The sequence below is a fragment of the Botrytis sinoallii genome (genome assembly GCF_014898435.1).
Source record: "Botrytis sinoallii strain Bc 23 chromosome Unknown BSIN_009, whole genome shotgun sequence".
NCBI classification, from domain to species: Eukaryota; Fungi; Ascomycota; class Leotiomycetes; order Helotiales; family Sclerotiniaceae; genus Botrytis; species Botrytis sinoallii.
In genome coordinates this window covers 2,229,810-2,250,717 of record NW_024066036.1, presented here as the reverse complement: position 1 = coordinate 2,250,717, position 20,908 = coordinate 2,229,810, and the positions used below count along the sequence as shown (strand labels likewise).

At 42.7% G+C, this 20,908-nt stretch overlaps 5 protein-coding genes across 5 annotated transcripts; 4 read left to right on the top strand and 1 right to left on the bottom strand.

Annotated features, from left to right (window-relative positions):
• Positions 1 to 1,435: 1,435 nt before the first annotated feature.
• Positions 1,436 to 2,122, top strand: EAF02_006150 (uncharacterized protein; the record flags this gene model as incomplete). Its single annotated transcript, XM_038902198.1, has 1 exon — positions 1,436 to 2,122. One exon carries the CDS (start codon positions 1,436 to 1,438, stop codon positions 2,120 to 2,122), a length of 687 nt encoding a protein of 228 aa, XP_038758415.1.
• A 730-nt stretch (positions 2,123 to 2,852) lies between these two features.
• EAF02_006149 (uncharacterized protein) lies at positions 2,853 to 3,680 on the top strand (the record flags this gene model as incomplete). The annotated part of the gene is made up of 1 exon (XM_038902197.1): positions 2,853 to 3,680. The coding sequence occupies one exon, from the start codon at positions 2,853 to 2,855 to the stop codon at positions 3,678 to 3,680; it is 828 nt and encodes a 275-aa protein (XP_038758414.1).
• A 2,249-nt stretch (positions 3,681 to 5,929) lies between these two features.
• EAF02_006148 (uncharacterized protein) lies at positions 5,930 to 7,423 on the top strand (the record flags this gene model as incomplete). Its single annotated transcript, XM_038902196.1, has 2 exons — positions 5,930 to 6,588; positions 6,640 to 7,423. 2 exons carry the CDS (start codon positions 5,930 to 5,932, stop codon positions 7,421 to 7,423), a joined length of 1,443 nt encoding a protein of 480 aa, XP_038758413.1.
• Positions 7,424 to 7,814: 391 nt separating this feature from the next.
• EAF02_006147 (uncharacterized protein) lies at positions 7,815 to 10,215 on the bottom strand (the record flags this gene model as incomplete). The annotated part of the gene is made up of 7 exons (XM_038902195.1): positions 7,815 to 7,994; positions 8,096 to 8,381; positions 8,489 to 8,841; positions 8,901 to 9,259; positions 9,312 to 9,534; positions 9,616 to 9,724; positions 10,034 to 10,215. The coding sequence occupies 7 exons, from the start codon at positions 10,213 to 10,215 to the stop codon at positions 7,815 to 7,817; spliced, it is 1,692 nt and encodes a 563-aa protein (XP_038758412.1).
• A 578-nt stretch (positions 10,216 to 10,793) lies between these two features.
• On the top strand, positions 10,794 to 12,505 carry EAF02_006146 (uncharacterized protein; the record flags this gene model as incomplete). The annotated part of the gene is made up of 5 exons (XM_038902194.1): positions 10,794 to 10,942; positions 10,998 to 11,050; positions 11,098 to 11,259; positions 11,306 to 12,084; positions 12,137 to 12,505. The coding sequence occupies 5 exons, from the start codon at positions 10,794 to 10,796 to the stop codon at positions 12,503 to 12,505; spliced, it is 1,512 nt and encodes a 503-aa protein (XP_038758411.1).
• Between the last annotated feature and the right edge of the window lie 8,403 nt (positions 12,506 to 20,908).

Sequence of the window (20,908 nt, the reverse complement as noted above, 5' to 3'; positions counted from 1 at the left end):
GTTGTAACGATTGTTGTCTTTTTATCGCAGCGCCGAGGGGGAACAAGGTTCTAAATTGAAGTTCAAGTTATGTTACTGTTTTCTCTTTTTAAAAGGGTTTGTGGTTTGGAGATAAGGATTTCTGGTATGCACTTTGAAACAATTCGCAATATATTCATTCGTTTGATTTGAACGAACAATTTGACAATGAACTTTTCATGCTATTCTAGGTGGTGAGGTGGTGATTGATTGGTCATGTGATCTCAGGTGTTGACGTTCAAAGCAAAGCTTGCAGCATGATATTATTCCAAGGTTGACCCGGGAAGTCTGGACAGACACATCTCTGTGGCTGTTGCACTTGGTCAATAAAACGTGTCTTCGAGCTTGCAGTTGCCTTTGTCTGTCTTTTCATCAACGCTTCTCGATTGTACGATATTCTAATCACAATATCGTCGCTAGAATCCATACCAAAACTGCAACAACCACCCCTCTCGAGCAGCACATAATACAGACACACACCACCCGTCGGGGTTCGATGACCGAAGCTGTGAGCTTTCGAAAATGGGATTCACGTCAGAAGATGAATCATCTTCGAAGATGGCGGATCCTGTGATACTTCTCTTGATCTTCAGACGCTAGGTTAAATTCGATATCGCTGTACCTGTGAACCTGGAAGATGTACGTCACGATTGGATTTTGCTGGAGTGCTGCAGAGGAAAATTGAGATCTCTGTGGATTGAGGATTTATTTATAGAGTTGGGTAGGTAGACTAAGTGATACTAGAGGCAGAGTAGAGTATCTTATAGTCGGGGGTGCAGTCGAATAATATAGGGGCTTGGATGTTTAAAAGTAGTTGAAAAATTCGAGATGGTGGATTGTTCTGATCCGATTCATTATATCAAGTGACTTGAATGTTGTCATTGGTTTGGGGGCTTGATTATTGAATACTATGACTAGAAGCTCCCCTAGTCCTACAGTCATTACATAGGTGCTAGAATTTATCAGCTTGGGTACTAATAAAGCTATCAGTCACCACTCTCAATCTGTTTTTATGATTTCAGTCATAATTTAGAGTCACTGCAATTTTTTGGACTGTATGACTCCCAGGGTTATGACGAATGATTAACACGCCCCAAGTCCGAATATTTCAGAGTCATTTTGATAATACAACTTCGATTCAGAGAGATCCTCAATTTACAGTGCCTTGACTATGCACAGATTCTGGCGATTCTTCCCTCTCCCACACCCCAAACTTCCTCGAAAACGTCTCAGAAAAAAAAAACCTCAATAAAGCAGCAGAACGTTAGCATCGAACACATAACCCAACGATAGCGCGTCACGTTATCCCAGTTTAACGAACAGCTTTGAGCATCCTTCCAATCTTCAGCACTACCTGAACATCGAATCCGTCCCTTCAACCAAATATTCCTCTACCAAAGCAATAACAACCCCAGCCATGGATGTTTCCAAGGTCACCAATTGCCAAACAAACGTTGGATCTCATGCCAAAGCGCCAGATGTCGCTTCCGAAGTTCCTGATCCCAATACTCTTGTTCTTTACTTTACACTTACCTTCTACTGGAGATTTTGTCACAAAAATTGTCAAGAAGGAATCGATGAGTGGAGACGCAACATATTATGGCACGCTAGATCTATCAAGGGAACTATCCTCGAGCCACCTAGCTCACTTGACGCCAAGGAGGCTCTCAACTTCAATATCCTCGAGCGCTTTCAAATTTATTTCCTCCCTCAATACGAACACTTTACGCGAGCTCTAGATCTTGGTAAACGGGTAAAACCTCGATTCATATTTGACGTGGATCCTTACTATCTAGAGGACCAACCTAAATTTATCATCGAGGTGGGATTCGAGAGGTGGCAACTGGACGACGATGGACAACCTGTGTGGAAACTCTGCAGAGATGCCTTCTTTATACAAGATCCCCTCACAATCCCCCCTTCACAATTTATCATCGTGTTCAACGAAAGTGCTTTGGCCGAACAAATCATGCAACGACTTCGCTGCGATGGATCCGAAGATTTCTTTCCGAACGCCAATGGTCAATACATAAAGCAAAGCAGCAAGAGAACGATTATAGCAATAGCGACTTCCGCACCACCAACTACTGAACCATTTGATTAAAGACCATCTGGACAGAAATTTGATCCTCATTATAGGGATTTATGCTGGGGGCGAGTTTGGAAGATGAAACGAGGTTCGCCGGATCGCTCGCTGATAAAACGACAAGAGGATGCGTGGCGCTTGGCTCCGATTATGGCGGAGAGGCGTGGGCTTGAGGTGCCGTTTGTGACCAATGATTGGTTCGAGTCGGATGTTTATGCGTAGTCTAGAAATGATTGAATTAAGCATGGGGTTTCTCAATAAAGTTGATTTGAGTCATTGTTTTTTGATCGTGTCTTGCAGCAAAAGCGTGGTGTGTGTCAAGTGAATTGTGTGACTTTGAAGTGGCACGACTAGGCCACTCATATATATTTGTTCACGTGTATTTGTTGAATTTGGCCATTAAATTCAATGGCATGAGTCTTCTTCAGGAGTCATCAACTCTTCAAAATACTATATAAGTTGTCAAACCTCCCAGTTTCTGTATGTAGCTGCTATAAATATCAAAACACTTACTTTCAACAGAACGAATCTCATAAAATAACACCATTACCTTCAAATAACGGAACTACGTAACATCATTTCACCACCTATTCCGGTACGATCTCCACTACTGTCAAGATACTATCTGCCTCATCAATCAGGAAATCTTCTCGCTATATCGACTTCGCTCTTAGTCACGGTATACACAGTCGTCACTTGACAATTTACATTCAACACCACAACGACAAGCCCCAGCACCTTGGCAAAAATGACAAAAAGATCTTCAAACAGGACCGCAAAACCCGAGCGATCCGCCCTAGTCAAACTCCCCGCTTCAACACCCAACCTCTCCCTGAGAGAACTTGGACTCTGGAAAGACTATTTCGTAGAAATTTCAGGCCCAAGAGTATGCACTCTTCCAACTTCGATCAAACAGAAAGACGAACGACCCTCAAAGCTTCTAGAAAACTTCAAGAATTACTATATAAGCAACCAAGTTGAGATTACCAAACACGATACTACAATCTATGTCCTTCGTACCTACTCCGGCATTTCAGTTAGATCCGAATACCGCATAGTCGATTGTTTTCGTTTGTCAGATACAAAAGATTCTGATTTTCCTAAGGCTATTGTAGCACTACACTATGTCAAAACTCCAGAGAATGACGAGCCTTATCTCGACCGTACTCTGTTTGTCGAGGAGCCTCTCAAAGCAGACTCCAAAAGTTCTCCGGTAAGAGGACAGCAACTTGGAGAGCGCTTTCTATTAGTAGCAGAGGATCTCGAAAAAGAAATTTCGTACCGATTTTATGTGCCTGGTGGACAGAATAGCGGACCTTTGTATGGACAGTATGTCCAAGATGATGCGTTGGGTAGTGTAGATATTGAGCAACTCGATCAAGGAAGGGGTCGGTATAAGTCTACTGCTGTGGTTTGGAGAAAGTGGGAACCTCCTCTAGAGGATCCGGGAACGGAAGAATGGAATGGTAATAATGTCGCTTTAAGTCGTATCGTAGAGGAGAGACAGCTTTATGTAAAACCCCTTTTGGAGTCTCACGAAAGTTCTGCGGGTATGAGAAACTCGGGACGAGAATGAGATTGCGAAGGATCATCTGTCAGCCTGGACTTCCAGGTTATTGTATATTAGATAGCAAGCATGGGTTCAACAATATAAATCGTTCAAAGAAATATGCACAAAGTTCAAAGTCTGGAAAGTGCCGATTTATCTTGTACAATCGATATCCAGTAGTCTGAACTATATTGTGAAGGAATCATAACTATCAATCAGTTTGAGTGATTAGTAATTGATATCATAATCAACTTGGGCGAGGCCTCAAAGTATTCACAAGGTTATTTTCATTCCTGTCGTGCTTGAATAGCTGGTGAAATTGTACAAACATACGCGGTAGGTTCATTCGGGTTCTTCTTCTGCATGAATACTACTTAGGGTTCATCATCATCTCTCCATTCAGCTCCTTGAATTCTTGAATTCCCACAGACAGTGAGACTCATGCATAGCTGTTTTTTCTCAAAAACACGCTGGTGTGGACGACGAAGAGCAACGGAAATACTTCTTCATTGACTTCAAGAGAAAGAGAAGCTCAATAGCATTACCACTTGAGCTGTAGACCGAATTAATTATAGCTTTGGGGTCTGCCTGTGAGGCATAACAGTGGCTGATAAATCACTTTGTAGCCATGGACTGCGATTGATTGAACAATACTGATGATGCTCAAAAAGGCTTGCCCTAAATCTCCCTCGGTCACGGGAAAGTTGGTACCTAGAATTAATAGGAATGAAGTGTGTCACTCGAATGGTGCTTGCGATGAGACATTGTAACTTCCAAAATGGAAGAAAGTACTGGATCGTAGCCATAAACTAGCGGGGGTCCACCAGCGGTCCGTGGCCCCAGAGTATTCAGAGCTCTGGACTGCGTTGCGATCGTATACTAGAGCATATCGATAGAGGTCAAATAAAATAGAATAAGAAAGCTATAAAGAGGAAAGAGAACCTTAGGAGATGTCCTTATCTCTTAGTTCGAGGCTAGCTTGAACTAAGATTAGTATGATGAGTAATCAGACTGTCATGTGATATTCATCACAGACTGCAGTCCACCAGGTCCTCGCAGTCCAACAACGAAGACTTACCAAATCTCCAAACCAACTCGTAGAACATTCAAATTATGTGAGATATTGAATTTGATTGGAACATTGCCTAGCGCTTATTTTCTCATACAAAAGGAGTGGACTGCCGCTCTAATATCACCACATGCGCAAACCCTTGCTGCTCGTAATTCACCATCCATCCTAGGAGCTAGCTCGGCCAATGAAGATTAAAGCAGCTTTACATTGACTGAAGCGACCTCATCCCCATTAGAATCGTCCTGGTGGTCTACAACAGCAAATTCATAAGCCGCTTTATGATTTGAACATCTCATTAATTGTGATCTCTCTCCTCCTTTTATCGCGGTTCCGTCCATGTTGTCTGCTTTGTGATCAGGTATCAGTTCATTTGGACCATGATACGGAGTGTGATGGTATGGCATCACAGGCTGGCGATTACCATTACGGTGGAAAAAGTAATTGGAAAGTTCGGGACCGAGAGCCCTCCTTTTTCACGACGGAAGTTTGGTAAATCTTGTTGAGTGCCCTTCCATTACGGTATGTCTGATTTCAAAGCTAGACCCCGCTTCATATCAATGCTACCGGCATACCGGCTCGTTCAGCCATCTTGATATGGGAGCTATTCAACATCGTGAGAGTAAGTAGCGTGAGCCATCTCTGAAGATTCTCGACATTCCGATCTAATTCAACCATCCGGTACGAACTAGCACCAGTTCTTCAGATGACATACATTTCACTCATGCATACGTCAACTCTCCTCTCGAAGAAGTAATTTCGACAAGGGGTGACACGTTTCATAAATTTTCCATCAGTGATTTCTCCCGGTTACCCCACTCAACGAAGCACATCAGCCACTTCGACTCTCCAGGGCTTCTTCTAGGCACTCCATAATAAGTTTAGCCGCCTGTAATTTCCATCAAACATTCCCTAAATATCCCCGTTCTTCCCCCAACAGCCGAGCTACCGTCTGAAATATATTGAAAATAAAGTGTAAATGCGCGTTTCGGGATATTACAATGATCCTTAATGAGATGAACATTAATGGATTGGAGGGATTGGAATTTTTCCATATCCTATATATGATGAAATGACGATCACGAATTGACGAAGCTTTTGAAAAGTTTGGACTGCTTTTGCTTTATATTTCATTCATTCTCCAATTTTCGTACTGTTCGCGAAAAATCACATTCTTTTTTTCGATACGCTGTAAATTTTCATAAAGATGGTTGTCATCAATTCTAAATCCTTGCCGCTGGCGGCTGGTCTTTTTATTTCAGCTACTTCGGCTGCAGATGTTGCGTTATATGGTCAATGTGGAGGGTCGGGATTTACAGGATCGTCATCTTGTGTTTCGGGGGCGGTTTGTCAATCCCAAAATGCATTTTACTATCAATGTGTAGCAGGAGCTGCAACGGCAACGAGCGCAGCTGAGGTGGTCTCGAGTACTGCAGTCGCTCCTGTGACGACGGCTTTGGCTGTCTCGAGCTTAGCTCCAGCAGTTTCAAGCTCCGCTTTACAAGTATCCTCGGCCACTACGAAGAAAAAGTGCTCCTTGACTACTTTCGCTACTTCGGTTGCTAAACAATCTACTTCAGTAGCCAGCTCTTCGGTTATTGTTCAAGCAAGTTCTGCTGCTCAAGCGGTTTCTTCCCAGATAAGCTCTGTCCAGTCATCAGCAGTAGTCGCAAGTTCCTCCTCTACTTCCAGCCTACCCCTCATTACTACAACATTTGCAGCTCTCCCAACTGCCATTGTTTCTACATCCGCCGCCCTAGTTACCTCAACTCAAGCTGCTATTGTAGCAACCAGTTCTTCCAGTGCTGCAGTTTCCTCGACTGCAAGCTCATCCGCATCTTCCGGAACCAAATATCTTATGGTTTTGTAAGTTTCCAAGAACCAATTCCGAAAATTATGTAACTAACAGATACTCAGCGGTGATTCCTACACATCCGACGGATTCTACGGCGGAGCCACTCTCCCCTCCGCGGAAAACCCACTCGGAGTCGCCCTCCCCGGATCCACCACCGACGGCGGTCTCGGCTGGCTCGGCGTCGTCGCCACCGAACTAAACAGTTCCCTCGTTCTCGGTTACGATTACGCCGAATATGGCGCTACCACTGACAACACCCTCGTCAACGGCGCCACCCACGATCTCATTGCCCAAGTCACCGAATTTTCAACCTACGCTGCACACAATGTGTCCAGCGCGCCCTGGACCGAAGACAACACCATGGCGATCGTCTGGATGGGCATCAACGATGTCGGAAACTCATACTGGGATGGATTTGTCACTCCATTCGACAACATCCTCGACGTGTATTTCGCACAGCTTCAAATCCTATACGATGCGGGTGTCAGATACTTTACACTATTCACCATTCCCCCCTTCGACCAAGCCCCTGTTTTCGCCAAGCAAACCGCTCAAAATATGGATTACGTACGCGGCAACATAAGCACCTACAACGCCGATCTCGTAACTCGTTTGGCGACCTTCGAGGCTGCGAATAGTGGCGTCACCGGCACGGTTTTCAACACTACCGAATCTTTCTATACCGTGTTGGATGATCCAGCAACCTATGGTTCGCCAGATGTGACATGTATGAATGCGGATGGGACTTCGTGCTTGTGGTATGATAGTTATCATCCGGGTCAAGCTATTCAGAAGTTGGTTGCGGAGAACTTTGTTAAGGCGATGAGTGGAATTTTCTCGCTCTAATGGGTGTGCGAGATGAGATAAGATGAGACGTGTATATATTATTCTGTTGTTCAAAATTAGGGCGAGGTGGAAGATGTACATATTATAGAATATTGTGAGGAGTGAGGGAGTCGGCTTTCTGTCGGATTGGGGAGAACTTTCTCCCGTTCATCTGTATATGCCTGGCTTTCAGTACCTAGCTTCTAGCATGTACATATACTTTTTTTTAAATTGTGAATAAGGTTATCAGACTCATTCATTTTTACACTTATCAAGGTGCCAGACTAGTGAAGCTTCTTCGAAAACTCCCCATCAACAATACCCAATTCAACCACATATCTAACTCATTAGTTCCGCTAAACAACGATCAAGCACTGATCTGAAATCATCCCCTTTTCACCCCATCTACCTATCAAAAAACAACCCTATGAACAGCCCTACCAACCTTCAAAGCTCGTCCCCGAGCATCCAACTCCTTCCAAGTCTTTACATCTGTTCTCTCCAACTCATTAAGAGCTGCAATCTCCTCATCAGTCGGGGGCTGAGATCTTCCCGTCTCAAAATCCATGTCTGAGTATGGGACTAATTTTGTCTAGAAACATGATTAGTTGTTATGGAGATCAAACCTACGAGAGATTTCAAGCAAGACACCCCGGACCCCCAAGAACAAGGAAAGTAGGGGGGGAAACCTACCTTCTTGATCACTTTCCAAATTCCATACAAGATGAAAAATACAGGAATCCCGATATAAGTAGCGACAATATTAGCCCAAGCAAATGGTCTCGTAGTTGCAGCTACATAACCTTCTCCGGCGACAATCAGACAACCCATGAGAAAAGCAAATATCGATGTATATGGAAAGATTCCCGCTTTGAACGGAAGATCAGACAAGCTATTTCCTTGACGGACCCAGCCGAGACGAAAGCGAATGTGCACGAGACATTGCGACATGTAGATTAGTAGATTACAAATTGCGATCCTAGAATATTATCAGCAAATGTTTTGAGCAGAAAAGAATCGTCTTCAGAGTAAGAGTAGCGAGAACTTGGATAATAAAGGCGAAAATGCCAAAGATGAGATACGTACAAATTGTAAAGCCAGGTGAATACAACTCCCTGTCCAAAGATTGCACCAAAGAATGCGACGAAGCCTATCAATACGCTGACGCACATAGCTGGTAACGGAACTCCATTACCTTTCCATGTGGTAGCGAAAATTTTCGGGGCTTGTCCATTCTTTGCGAGTGCAAAAAGTATGCGAGAGCTAGCATAGACGCTGGTATTACCGGCACTGACCACAGCGATAAGAATAGCAGCATTCATGATACTAGCAGCGGCAGCAATACCTGCATCTTTGAAAACAAGTGTAAAAGGAGAAGCTGCAATTTCTGTAGCGGATGTAGTGAGGAGTGAGGGGTCAGTAGACTTGATGTTGATACTCTATTATCGTTAGCAAATATACAACTGCGATTGGGAGTTTTAAAATAATTGAAACCCACAATAACAAAGATAGATCCAACGTAGCAGAGCAAAATCCGCCCAATCGTTCCCTTGATAGCTCTTGGGACATCTCTACGTGGGTTTTTGGCTTCACCAGCAGTCAAACCAACTAGCTCTGTACCTCCATAACTCAAGAAAGCCGTACACAAAGCAGACAAAACACCGGGCCATCCTGCAGCAAAAGGTGCTCCTTCTGTCGAGGACTTCCAGTAATCGAAACCTTTAGCTTTATGGCCTGGTATTCCACCGCCGTTGAGGACCAAGCCGACAATGATAAAGATGATTACAACGAGGACTTTCAAAAAACTAAAGAAGAACTCTGCTTCTCCAAACCATCGAACTCCAAAGAGATTAATGACTGAAAGGTTAGACACGTAAATAAGACACCATTTTTCTAAAAGATAACCTACCAACGATCGCAATAAGAAATACCAAAGCCCATACCCAAGTCCCAATATCTGGTAGCCAATAGCTTATGATAATGCCTGCTGAAGATAGTTCTGCCGGTAAAGTAAGAACCCAAAGAAACCAATAAGACCATCCTTGGGCAAAGCCAAGAGCCGGGTCAAAGAATCTGTTGCCGAACGCTGCGAATGATCCAGAAACTGGAAATATGGTCGCGATTTCACCAATCTATTTCGTGATTGATCATTAGATTCTATGGCTTTAACTCGAGCTTCGCCGGAAAAAAGGATGACTAATGTCGCAACTTACTGTAGCCACAACCAAATACACAAATATACCAGATATAATAAACGAAATCACAGCTCCAACAGGTCCAGCCGTTGATATGGTAGCTCCAGAGATGAGAAAAAGTCCAGTACTTGAGACAGTTTATTAGCTAGGTATACATAAGGATACGTGATGATTCTGGTGAATCTAATGTCATGAAATTAAAATGAACGTGTAACCACGCGTCAGAAATCCAGTGGAATTTAAACGGGCAATTGCAATTGTAAGTCCAGTGCCTATTAGGGACTCAAAATTTGCGTCTAAATCGGTGGTGATATCAACTAAAAACAAGAAAAGATGACCATGATGAGACAAAGTTTTCAATGCAGATTATGGCAACATTCAGATGTCATCTAGTATCCAAATACCAGGAAAGAATCGAAAGAATTGAGAGACATACCCTATAGTTCCTCCCACAGCAAGCATACTAAGATGTCTTGATTTGAATTCTCTTTTCGTCTCGGACCCCCAATTACCCACGGCGACTTCACCATGTTTCAACGAATCGACATCTCCCGCAGTTTGGATATCTAAATTGGTGATTTCATCCTTACCGGTGAGTTTTCCGGTGCTGGTAACCATATTTTATCAAGAAATCAAAAAACAAATAAGAATGTTACTCAACAACAAATGTAAGCTCCTTACCTCTATTTTTACCCCTCATTATATACGTATCAAATGGAAATATCGTATTGGCGGTATCGCACACAATCAAGGGTGGAGTTCACCCGCAGACCCCATTTTTGCAGGGACTCCACGAACTTTAGCGCCACTTCTTATCATGAACTTTGCATAGATAACTATCAATTGGTTCCTCACAGCTACACCCATTCAATTCGATTGAATAGTTCTCAATTGGGGAAGACAATAAGATAAAATCTTATCTCGGCGTTCTAAGGAGACGGATGCGGAAACGGATACGGAGATATAATAGTCGCGGTTAGACTTCTTAGATCTGCGGGATATCCGATAAGGGGTAAGGGGATCTTTTGATCTGAATTGCATTGCATATTTGATGATAATCGTATGGTTACCGAGGAAACAGGTATGTCTCCGCAAAGGCGTACTGGACATACATTCATATATATCAATCTAATCCCCAAATTCTTGCATAAATTTTCAATTACCACATTCATACTCTGCAGAGATACTTCAAGATCATGGCGAATAACAAATCATTTAAACCTGAGCGGACCCTGATTGGTGGTTCTCTTGATATACCCCGCATGGTATCGGGATTATGGCAGCTAGCTGGAGGACATGATCAAAATGTAGATGTGGAAGCAGCGGCCAAAGCGATGGAACCATTGTGAGAATCGCAAAGTCATAACTAAATTTTACTTAATCACTAATTGCTAAATAAGAATTGAAGCAGGATTGGACTGTTTTGACATGGCTGATCATTATGGCGACGCAGGTGAGTTGTCCTTGTCTCCAAGAGTCTTGGGTTACTGACCCAGATAGAACTGGTTATGGGTCAGCACAATTTGACATCGACGAAGAAAATGATAGCTTTCACAAAATGGTGTCCACCAGAAAACGGAGTTACCAGCTTCGAAAATGCGGAAAAGGCTGTGGATCTTGCATTGGAGAGGATGAAGCAAGAAAAAATTGAATTGATGCAATGTAAGAAAGTCAAAGAATTTCCTTGAAGAAAACTAATTCAGATTAGATCATGCGTGGGACTATACGGATGATAGTTACATTCGAAATCTTGAGCACTTGCGAACTTTACAAAAACAAGGAAAAATTGGAATGATTGGAATGACAAACACAGATGCGGCACATCTCGAACTTTTGATCAATACGGGATTCAAAATTGCAACCAATCAGGTATCGTGCTCCGTTATTGATCGACGTCATGTTCGCGGTCGACTTGCATCAGTGTGTACTGAATATGATGTTGGTATCTTGGCATATGGAACACTTCTCGGGGGGTATCTTAGTGAAAAGTGGCTTGGGGTTGAAGAACCAAAGGATGAAACAGAATTGAACTGGAGTCTGAGAAAATATCTGCGATTTATTAATGAGGCTGGAGGATGGTCATCATATCAAGTTGTGCTTCAAGCACTTTCCACGGTTGCCAAAAAACACGGAGTTGGTATTTCTGCCGTTGCAACACGACACGTTTTGGACCTACCTGCTGTAAGTGCTGTGATTGTCGGATCTAGGCTATCAAGTACTTCAGACAAGTATACAGTGAGCAATCTTGAGGCTTTTAGTTTTGCATTAGATGCAGAAGACAGGGCTTTGATAGCAAAAGCACAGGAGGGCCTTTTGGATATACCAGGAGACTGCGGTGATGAATATCGACGACCACCATTTCTCACAGCCAAAGGTGATCTTAGCGATCACCTTGAAGAGACAGATCATGATTTGAAGATCTCCAAAGCTATCGCTGGTGGAGCTCGCGTCGAATATTCTTCAGGCAGCCACTGGGAGCCCATTGCAGTATGTTCCCACCCCGGATGTATTAGAAAGGTCACTAATATCCTTTTCACAGAGTTATTGTCGAGCGGTCAGAACAGGCAACACCATTCGCGTATCAGGGACCACAGCAAATTCTCCAGTCTCAAGCATTCCAGCGCTAGGTGGAAAAAGCGCGCGTAGCCAGACCGTGGCAATCCTAGATATCGTTGCGCGTGCCATAAAAGCTCTGGGGGGAGACTTGTCCGATGTTGTGCGAACCAGCATATTCTTACAAAAGGAGGAGGACGTCGAAGCGGTCAGTCTTGCACATGGCTGGGCTTTCAAGTGCGTGGGAATTAGACCGTCAAATACATTGGTGGTATCAGGGGTAATTGGGGACGAATTTCTCGTCGAGATTGAAGTGGAAGCTGAACTGGGTTATCGTGAAGTTGTAAGGATATAGTGGTAATGAATAAAGCGAAATCTGATGTTTGTTCTCATACGAAATAACTGTGTGCAACGAGGAATGCTTGAAATCGATCAGAAAGTAGGTAGTAATAGTACAGTACTCGAGTAATGTACCCACAAGTTTCCATCACTTCGTAGATATTGAATTATCAGTTCTAGCAGCCGCTAGTGCCAATGCACTACCGTATACTCGGTGTTGTTTTAAATGAATGCCGACCTCACTTTAGCTAGTGTATATTACACCAAAATCTACTAAAAGTCACTTATTTCAAAATTCGATATTATCTCAATTATAAATATTTAAGATACGAATTTCTATATATATATATATATATTTAATTGAATTTCTTATAAATATCTTTAAATTATGATATTTCGATATAAGTATTAAGTTATTGAGAGAATCAAAATATTAAAAGTATATAATTAAAAATCGCTTATTTTTAGACTTTTTAATTTAGATCTATATGTGTGAACAAGGGAATTCACTTCAAAAGAATGACTTCAATACAATGGCTACTGTATCAAAGGTATTTAGGCGAATACGAAGGAGACTAGCTCTTTCAGTAATGCCTATATAAAGCCTACTATTTCCCCTTATTAGCTAGCTTTTTAGACAGAATATAATACAGATATTTAGGGGCCTACTAATGATAATAAAAATCACATCTCCTGTATTCCTGATTTCATTATTGAACCAATACTAATTAGTAATATCATAAATTACTTAACTTACTTATTCGAAATATGTGACGATTGCATCATTTTAGAATACTAAGGTGAAGAGCTAGAAGAGCTCTTTGGAAGGAAGTGGTAATATATAGGATTGTGGATTATATGAGGATTTAGTCGATCTATTAATATGATAGGATCGTTATATTACCCCCCCTTCTGAAAAGCTTGCCCTTGAGTGTACTAATAGTATTCTAAATATGGTTCTCTAATCCAATTATATTATAATCTATATTCTTTATTACCATTAATATCTGATTTATAATTCCAATACTAATTTCAATATTACCTATAATATAATTCGTAGTGTTATCGATTGTTTTGTGGAAGTATGTGTTTTACAGTTTCATTGCTTTTGTGAAAAAGGCTTCGAAATCAATAGAAGGAGGTTTTGAGAGTTATTAAAAGATAAAATAAGCAAAAGAGAGAAGATTTGCTTGAAATGTATTTCTTATTAGTAATGTCAATAGAGTAATGGAAGTATTAATGGAACACAGATTGGTTTAATAAATTAATTGAATAAGCTACTTCATTATTGTTGGGATAGGGATCATGTGACTGACCGCGCTAGCGCATGCGCTAGCGCCCCCGCACTATAGCATATACGTTTGTAGCCTTTAGCTTTTAGAACCTCGAGCAATATTATAATAGTGTAAATCATTAATACTATATTACTTCATCATCTCTATAGTGATATTAATACTGATTAGTGATATTATAGATCAAAAGTCTGGTATCTTAATTTTAAATGTAATGTGGTTTGTAACTAAGATTAATATTTCTTTGAAGAGATATAAGCTTTTGTATTAAAACAACATAATTTGATACCTGCCTTTATATGAATAAGGACTGTCAGCAATGTGGCGGTAGTTCTTATATTCAGTATTAATTCAATGTGGTTTAATATTGACAAACCAAGTTTAGTCGGTAATATGGTAATAATTCTTACAATCAACCTTAGTTTACATTTTATTCTTTAAGGTAATATATATTGAAGAATACGAATCAATAGCTACTAGCTCGAGCTAAGCACTATCTTTTAACGAATAAGTATAATTTTGCCGGATTTTAGCAAAATTATATTTAAGCATCTCATCTCATTATCTACCTGCTATCCATCAACATAGCAGGATCTTACAAAAACGATTCTGTGGAGTACAAGTCTAAATACAACGATAATATTGGAAGTATAGCTGAATCGATTATATCATTAGTTATTATAACTAATGATTTTAATATAATGATTGTATCACGGAGGTAATAGCTATGTCTAATGGTCACTTTGATCAGGAGATAGGTATATAGAGTGATAATAAACTAGATTGACTTGAGGTGTGATCATAAGGATCATACCTGCTTTATATACCCTGATCAGGCGATGGAGTCGCCTAATTAGGTATATAGGGTACACAAATGAACTGAGTGAAATAGTTTTAGTAATCATGGGAATGAGTACTCCGGAGGAGTACTAGGATTAATACCGTAGGGTTACACTATACGGTGAATTCCGTGACACACCCCCCAGATCGCTCGGTGCTTTGATGGTTACACTGAGGGATCTGCATAGCAAACAAAGGAAAATTTTTTCTGGCCGTGAGCGGCGTAAGCGTTGGTGAGCGCCTTATTCGGGTAGTTGCTGTGATTTTACCTGCCGGGCAGGCTTATTCATCAGATAAAGGAGCGTGAGGCGTATAAAGCGTATGATTTTTTCAAGAAAAGAAAAGAGTGAGTTGTATCGTTGATCAGGAAAGCCTGTGAGAAAGTGACGATATTCAAGTGAGGGAATTAATCCTTCGGATTGTTGCATATCAGGAGGCTTGAGTCATTTTGATTGTTATGCGGTTGAGTGTTTGTATCAATTGATTCGATCGATCCGCGCATACGACGCTCTGTGGCGGAGATGGAATTGAGTGGAATTCGATGGATTTTGAGAGAACTTAGTGGATCGATATGATTATAAGAGGGAGACAGTTCCCCTTCCTTAGATTCATATTCGATAATTCCAATACGTTCTTTCATCATGCCTTCTCCTGTCAGAGAGTCCCCGGCCTCTATTGATCTTGTTGATCGATATACAACCGCCTCCCCGCATACCTCACCGAAGGGTGACATTCAATCTGGTGGATCTAATGCTCAGCGTTCTCCTGGTCAGTTATTGCCTGCAGCTGAGGTTCGATCGCCCTCCAACAAACAGTTTTCACGGACAAGACCATCCTTTGGTGAACATCACCAAGATCTCGATGATAGCTTTCTGAAGAAGGTTGAAGCTGTTCGAGATCGCCGGGCTGATGCAAACAAAGGTCGTACAGTGATAACTCCCGCGGATCGTGGTAATCCTTTTGTCGATAGCGAGGAGGAATATCATCTTCCTGACCTTCCTTCCGACGGCGAGAGTTCCTTATTGGAGTCACCTTCCTCTTCTTCCACCGATCCCACCCCCGCTCCTAGGTCAAGTAAGAGCCGGACACCTACTCGCAAAGCTCGTGATGAGCGCAAGCGGAAGGGCCCAAAGCGTGATCTTAGGAATAAGGGTGCGCAAAACGCTGTTCCCTGTACGGAGTGTGTTCGTTCTCTTCTCTCTGGTCGTCATGAGGAACATGGCAAGTGTTTCAAGCGGAGAAATGCGTCTTCTCTTCGGTGCTGGAAGTGCACCACGCACACTTGTACACCTCTCCCGGTGTATTTGAGACCTTTGGGTGTTCGACTGTTGGAGCTTTGCGATCCTGAGTTCGTGGTACTTCCTGGAAAGGTATGTTCTGATCTTTTTTATCTCGTTGTGATCTGCTGACATACTCTTTAGAGGACTGTCCCGAACCAGAAATCGGCCCGTATTGCGATGACGGTTATGTTGGCGATGACTAAAGAGGATAGCGAGTTCATCGATCTTGACTCTCTCTCATCACCAACACAGGTTATGTCTCCTCCCCCTGCTCGATCGTCGCGATCATCCGTTCGTCCTTCCCCCGCCACGAGATCATTACCTCCCTCTCCGACTAGGAAACGGAGATCCTCTCCTGCTCCTCAATCTCCTGCGGTAAAGCGTTGGAAGGTTGATACGAGAGTTCCTGCGGCGAGTCCTAAGACTTGGTCACAGCCTGCTCGCGCTGCTTCGAAGGGTAAAGAAAGGAGGGTTGAATTTGATAGTGATCTCGATGATGAGTATAATGTTGTTGGTGAAGGGGACGTGGTTGACTCTGGTGACGAGCTTGCTGAGAAGAAGCGGAAGCTTGAATTGATGCAGCTCGAGATTGAATTCGCTACAAAGAAGCGTGCTCTTGAAGGAAAATATGTCGTTTGATCTTGTTGATCCTGGTGCTCACGTCTTGTAGGTTTAGGAGGGATATAAAGTGATTGAACTTTTGTCGTGATAAGTTCTTAGTTAATCCATCTGCTGTCATCTCTGCTGTGGGCAAATATGTGAGATGGAAACTCCCTTTTGAATATTCCTGACGTAGCCACATGTTCTGTATATCGACGTGTCTCAGCTTAGTAGTGATCCTTTCGTTCTCACCTACTACTAATCTGATCGTTTGCTGGTTGTCGCAGAAGATCGTGACTGGTTGCTTGACTACAAGATTGATCTCTTTGAGAAATCGAAGGGTAGCTAGTGTCTCTTTTGATGTGCGCTCGACACCAAGTAATTCGGCTTCGGTGGTGGAAGTAGTGATGGTATCTTGTCTTGAAGCTTTCCATACTACTGGTCCACCGAACAATGAGATCACGAAACCTTGAGATGATCTTCGTGATTCCTTGTCGTCGGCGAATGAGGCGTCTGAAAATGACAAAAGCTGTGGGATCTGTTCTCGACAGTATCCAATTGAGTAGTATCTCGTGTTCCAGAGATACCGAATACAGTGATCAACTGCTTTCATGTGATCCGGAGATGGGTTAGTTAGAAAGTGACTGAGTTGCGATGCTGCGAATGCGACATCTGCTCTAACTGTGATTGCGGTATATAGCACTGATCCTACCTTTTCTTGATAGATTCGTATGAATGTGATAGTAGCAGTTCCATCATATTTCACGAATTCCATGATTGGTAACGGTGTGCATGCGTTGCCATTATTGAGATTAAACTTCTTTGCAATCTTCTCAATGTAGGTATCATGTGCTAACCAAAGTTTTCCCATTTTCCGATCGCGAATGATCCGGATACCCAAAAACCACTCTGTATCGCCTAGATCTCTCAATTCATAGGCCGCCTTGATACCAGAGATGATACCATCAGCTGTTGATACATGCTTGCGATGATACACGATCTGTATATCGTCCACAAAGAATAGTACCAAAACAGTCTGATCTGGGTTTGTGAAAAGACAGGGTTCTTCCTTGCATTGGTTTAGACCTAGATTCTTTAGTGTCTTGCTAAAGTCCTTGAACCATAATGCAGGGGAATCTCGGAGACCATATAGTGCGCGATCAAGAACTACGCACTTATTTGGTTCCTTGAATCCATCCGGTAAGTAGCAAACTACAGGTACACCTGATGGATCCCTATGAGCATTGACAAATGCATTGACGACATCAAATTGCTTTGTTTCCAGATCGTATTTTGCTATCAGCGCCATTACGATCCTAAATGATCTTCCGGCGAGTGTCGCGGCGTAGGTTGATTCGATCGTGTCTTTAGCTTGAAGATCACCACGAACAACCAGCCTAGCTCGACATCGCGTTAAGAATCCCTGTTCATTGCATTTGTATGTGAATACCCATTGCAATGGTATAGGGGCAATTGGTGCGTCTTGTGCATTGATTTCATGCCATGTTTTGCGATCCTTCAGATTGTTGATCTCAATCTCACACTCGCGTTTAAACCATTTCCCCAAGAAGTGATCCTTGAGTTGGTGGTAACGCTGAGGTGGTTTGGGCAATCCTGATAGATGCAAGTTGGGTAGCTCCTCTAAGGTTCCATTTTCAGGTGCTTTAGGAGGGCTAGGTTTTGTTCGTACGGCGGAGGCGATCACGCTGTGTACGGTAACAAATGAGTGTTCTTCCCCCTGTATATCCATATTTGGGTGGCTAGGCCAAAATGTTGAATGGAAATCTTCGATACGGGAATCACCTTCGAGCGACAAGTTCGCAATAAGAGTGCCTATAAGCGTGTGGTCGCTTGTTGACGGATTGTTTTGCAGTCTCTTTTGTTGTCGAGTTTGATGGTGGTGATCCGTAGATGTGTTGATATCAGGAGTTGTATCATCAAAATCAAAGGATTGATACTCAGATGGATTGAGAGTTGGGCGAGGAATTTCGATCCTCATGATCCTTTGTCTTTTGGGTTCTCGATCAGGAAGAAATGAAAGTTGATCTTCCTTGAATTGATCGATTGTGCGTGTCGGAGGAGGTAATCTTTCCGGTGATGTTACTTCCTCTACGACGTAGGCGTCCATAGTATCAGTAGGATGAGTGTCTGGATCGCTCTCGTACTCCCCGCGTATGACTTGGGTAGCACTACCAGTGTGCTCATAATCCATACTTTCTGGTTGATTACTACGGTTGCTCGGTGATGTCGGAGTAGAACTTGTAGACTCCTGTGCCTGATCAGTGGTGGTTCGTTCTTGAATTCGGTCTTCTGCCTCTAGGGCCTCTTCAGAGTGCAGAACCTTGTGCGTACTACTACTTTCGGTATTCATGTGTGAGCTCCCACCCCCCAGAGACACCCCCGAGTCCTGCTCGTCTTGAGGTGTATCTGAAGTGCGCATGGTGGTGTCAACAGAACCAGTAGTAGTGTGTGTCGAAGTCATCACATCGTCACCTTGATCAACAATAGTACTATCGATATCGATTGTTTGCTGAATATCGAGAGCTAGTGCAAATTGCTGTAGCTCTTGATCCGTGTGTATATCGATGGTTTTATCTGTTTGATCCATTTTGTATGTTCTTTCCTCAAAGAAAGTAACGTTTCGAGTGACGATGACCCGCTTGAGCTTGGGTATCCAGATACGGTAGATTGGAGAACCTGGTACGTATCCGACGAGATATCCAATATTTGCTCTAGGGTTAGTTTTGTAAATTCTCTTGTTTATACCTAGTTCTCTTTCCTTATCCAGAGGGTATGCCCTACACCCGTATCGATATATTCTACTCCAGTTTGGGCGGAGATCGACAGTTAAGTGATCCGCGACCGCTGGGGCAGATGATCGTAGGTATTCATGAAACCAAGTATCCAGCACCTCATTTGGGGATTTGAACGATCGAGCTTTAAGAGGACTAATGTTATATAGGTAGGTAGCAGCTTGCACTGCTTCAACCCATAAAAGATCAGGTATGCCTGCGGAGATCCGCATCTTGATCTGTTTGGTGATTATCTCTTGTCCTGCTCGTTCCGATCCTCCATTTGATTCGTGCGTATTTGGTGGAGATAACTCAAGTTCAATACCTTCGGTTTTGATCCAATTTTCGAATACGGTGTTTCCCATAATACCAATGACTGAAGTGTCGTTATCCTGCTTGATACAGACTACTGAAAGACTGTACTTTCTGAGTACCCAAGCAAGGAAGTTCTGGATTGTGTCGAACACTTCAAAATGAGTCTTTTGGTATAATGGAAAGCTAAAGATCTTTCCACTAAACATGTCCTTGATTACCAGGAGCCAGGATGCTCCGGTATATGCGCGTGGAAAGTCGAATAAATCCCATTGAATTTTGTAGAAAGGACGTGGTGATCGGGATTCACTAGGAGCTCGTGATATTATTTGCTTAGCATGTGTGCGTGAGCAATCAATACATTCAATCCTAGAGAGTCCTTTTATCTTCACGTTCCTTGCTGAGAAGACGAGATGTTCGAGCGCTTCTTTACCCAAATGTCCTGATCGTTCATGCCAGAGTTCTGCGGAATCCTCTCGAGGTTTAGGTGGGTCCCTCGATCGGCGAAATGGTCGTTTGACGTTGGTATTGATCGTGGGACACATCAGAAGGTTTGGATTCACAGGTATCGTGCTTAGGTTGATCAAGCAGGAGGAAAGTGGTTTGTATTCTAGGAACAAGAGGTTATCTTTACGAGTACAATGAGCGACAATATGACTGTTCTCAAGATTGCCCTTCCGTAATGTAGAGTCCATCCCTAAAAACCATATTCCTGCACCTAAGAGCTTTGTTTCCGAGACGATATTGACGTGAAATCCAGGAATATATGCGACATTTGAGAGAACCAGATCACCTTTTGAACCTTGAGGTCTTTGGAGGATATTCTTGATCGTGCGAGTGCCTCGTCCGACGACCTGAATTTTTGTTGTTCCTGCCTCAACGTAATCTGATGCTGGTGAAGGTGTATATTCATGTCCGTCAAGAAGATCGATATTGTTAACGAGGTGCATGGCGCCACCGCTGTCAAGTATAGTACTGTCAGAGAGTTGATGGAGTGGATCAGAAGTAGTAGTATAAATCCCATGACTCGTAGAACCTTGGATGAGACAGGCTACTGTTCTCGATCCAGGGTCTATTGAATCATATGATTGAGAGGTACTACCTCTTGAGTTGATCCATCCCTTCTGCTCCCAGGCTTTGCGTATATTCGACCATCGATCTTCCTTGATCCTTCCTCGTATGTCATTGCATTCCTTCTCTGTCAATGAGATTGAATTCCGGGAGTCGCATTTTCCAGTGAGTGCGAACTCAACTAACCAGCATGTCTTGGGATAGTGACTACCACCCGTCTTTCCATTCTTCC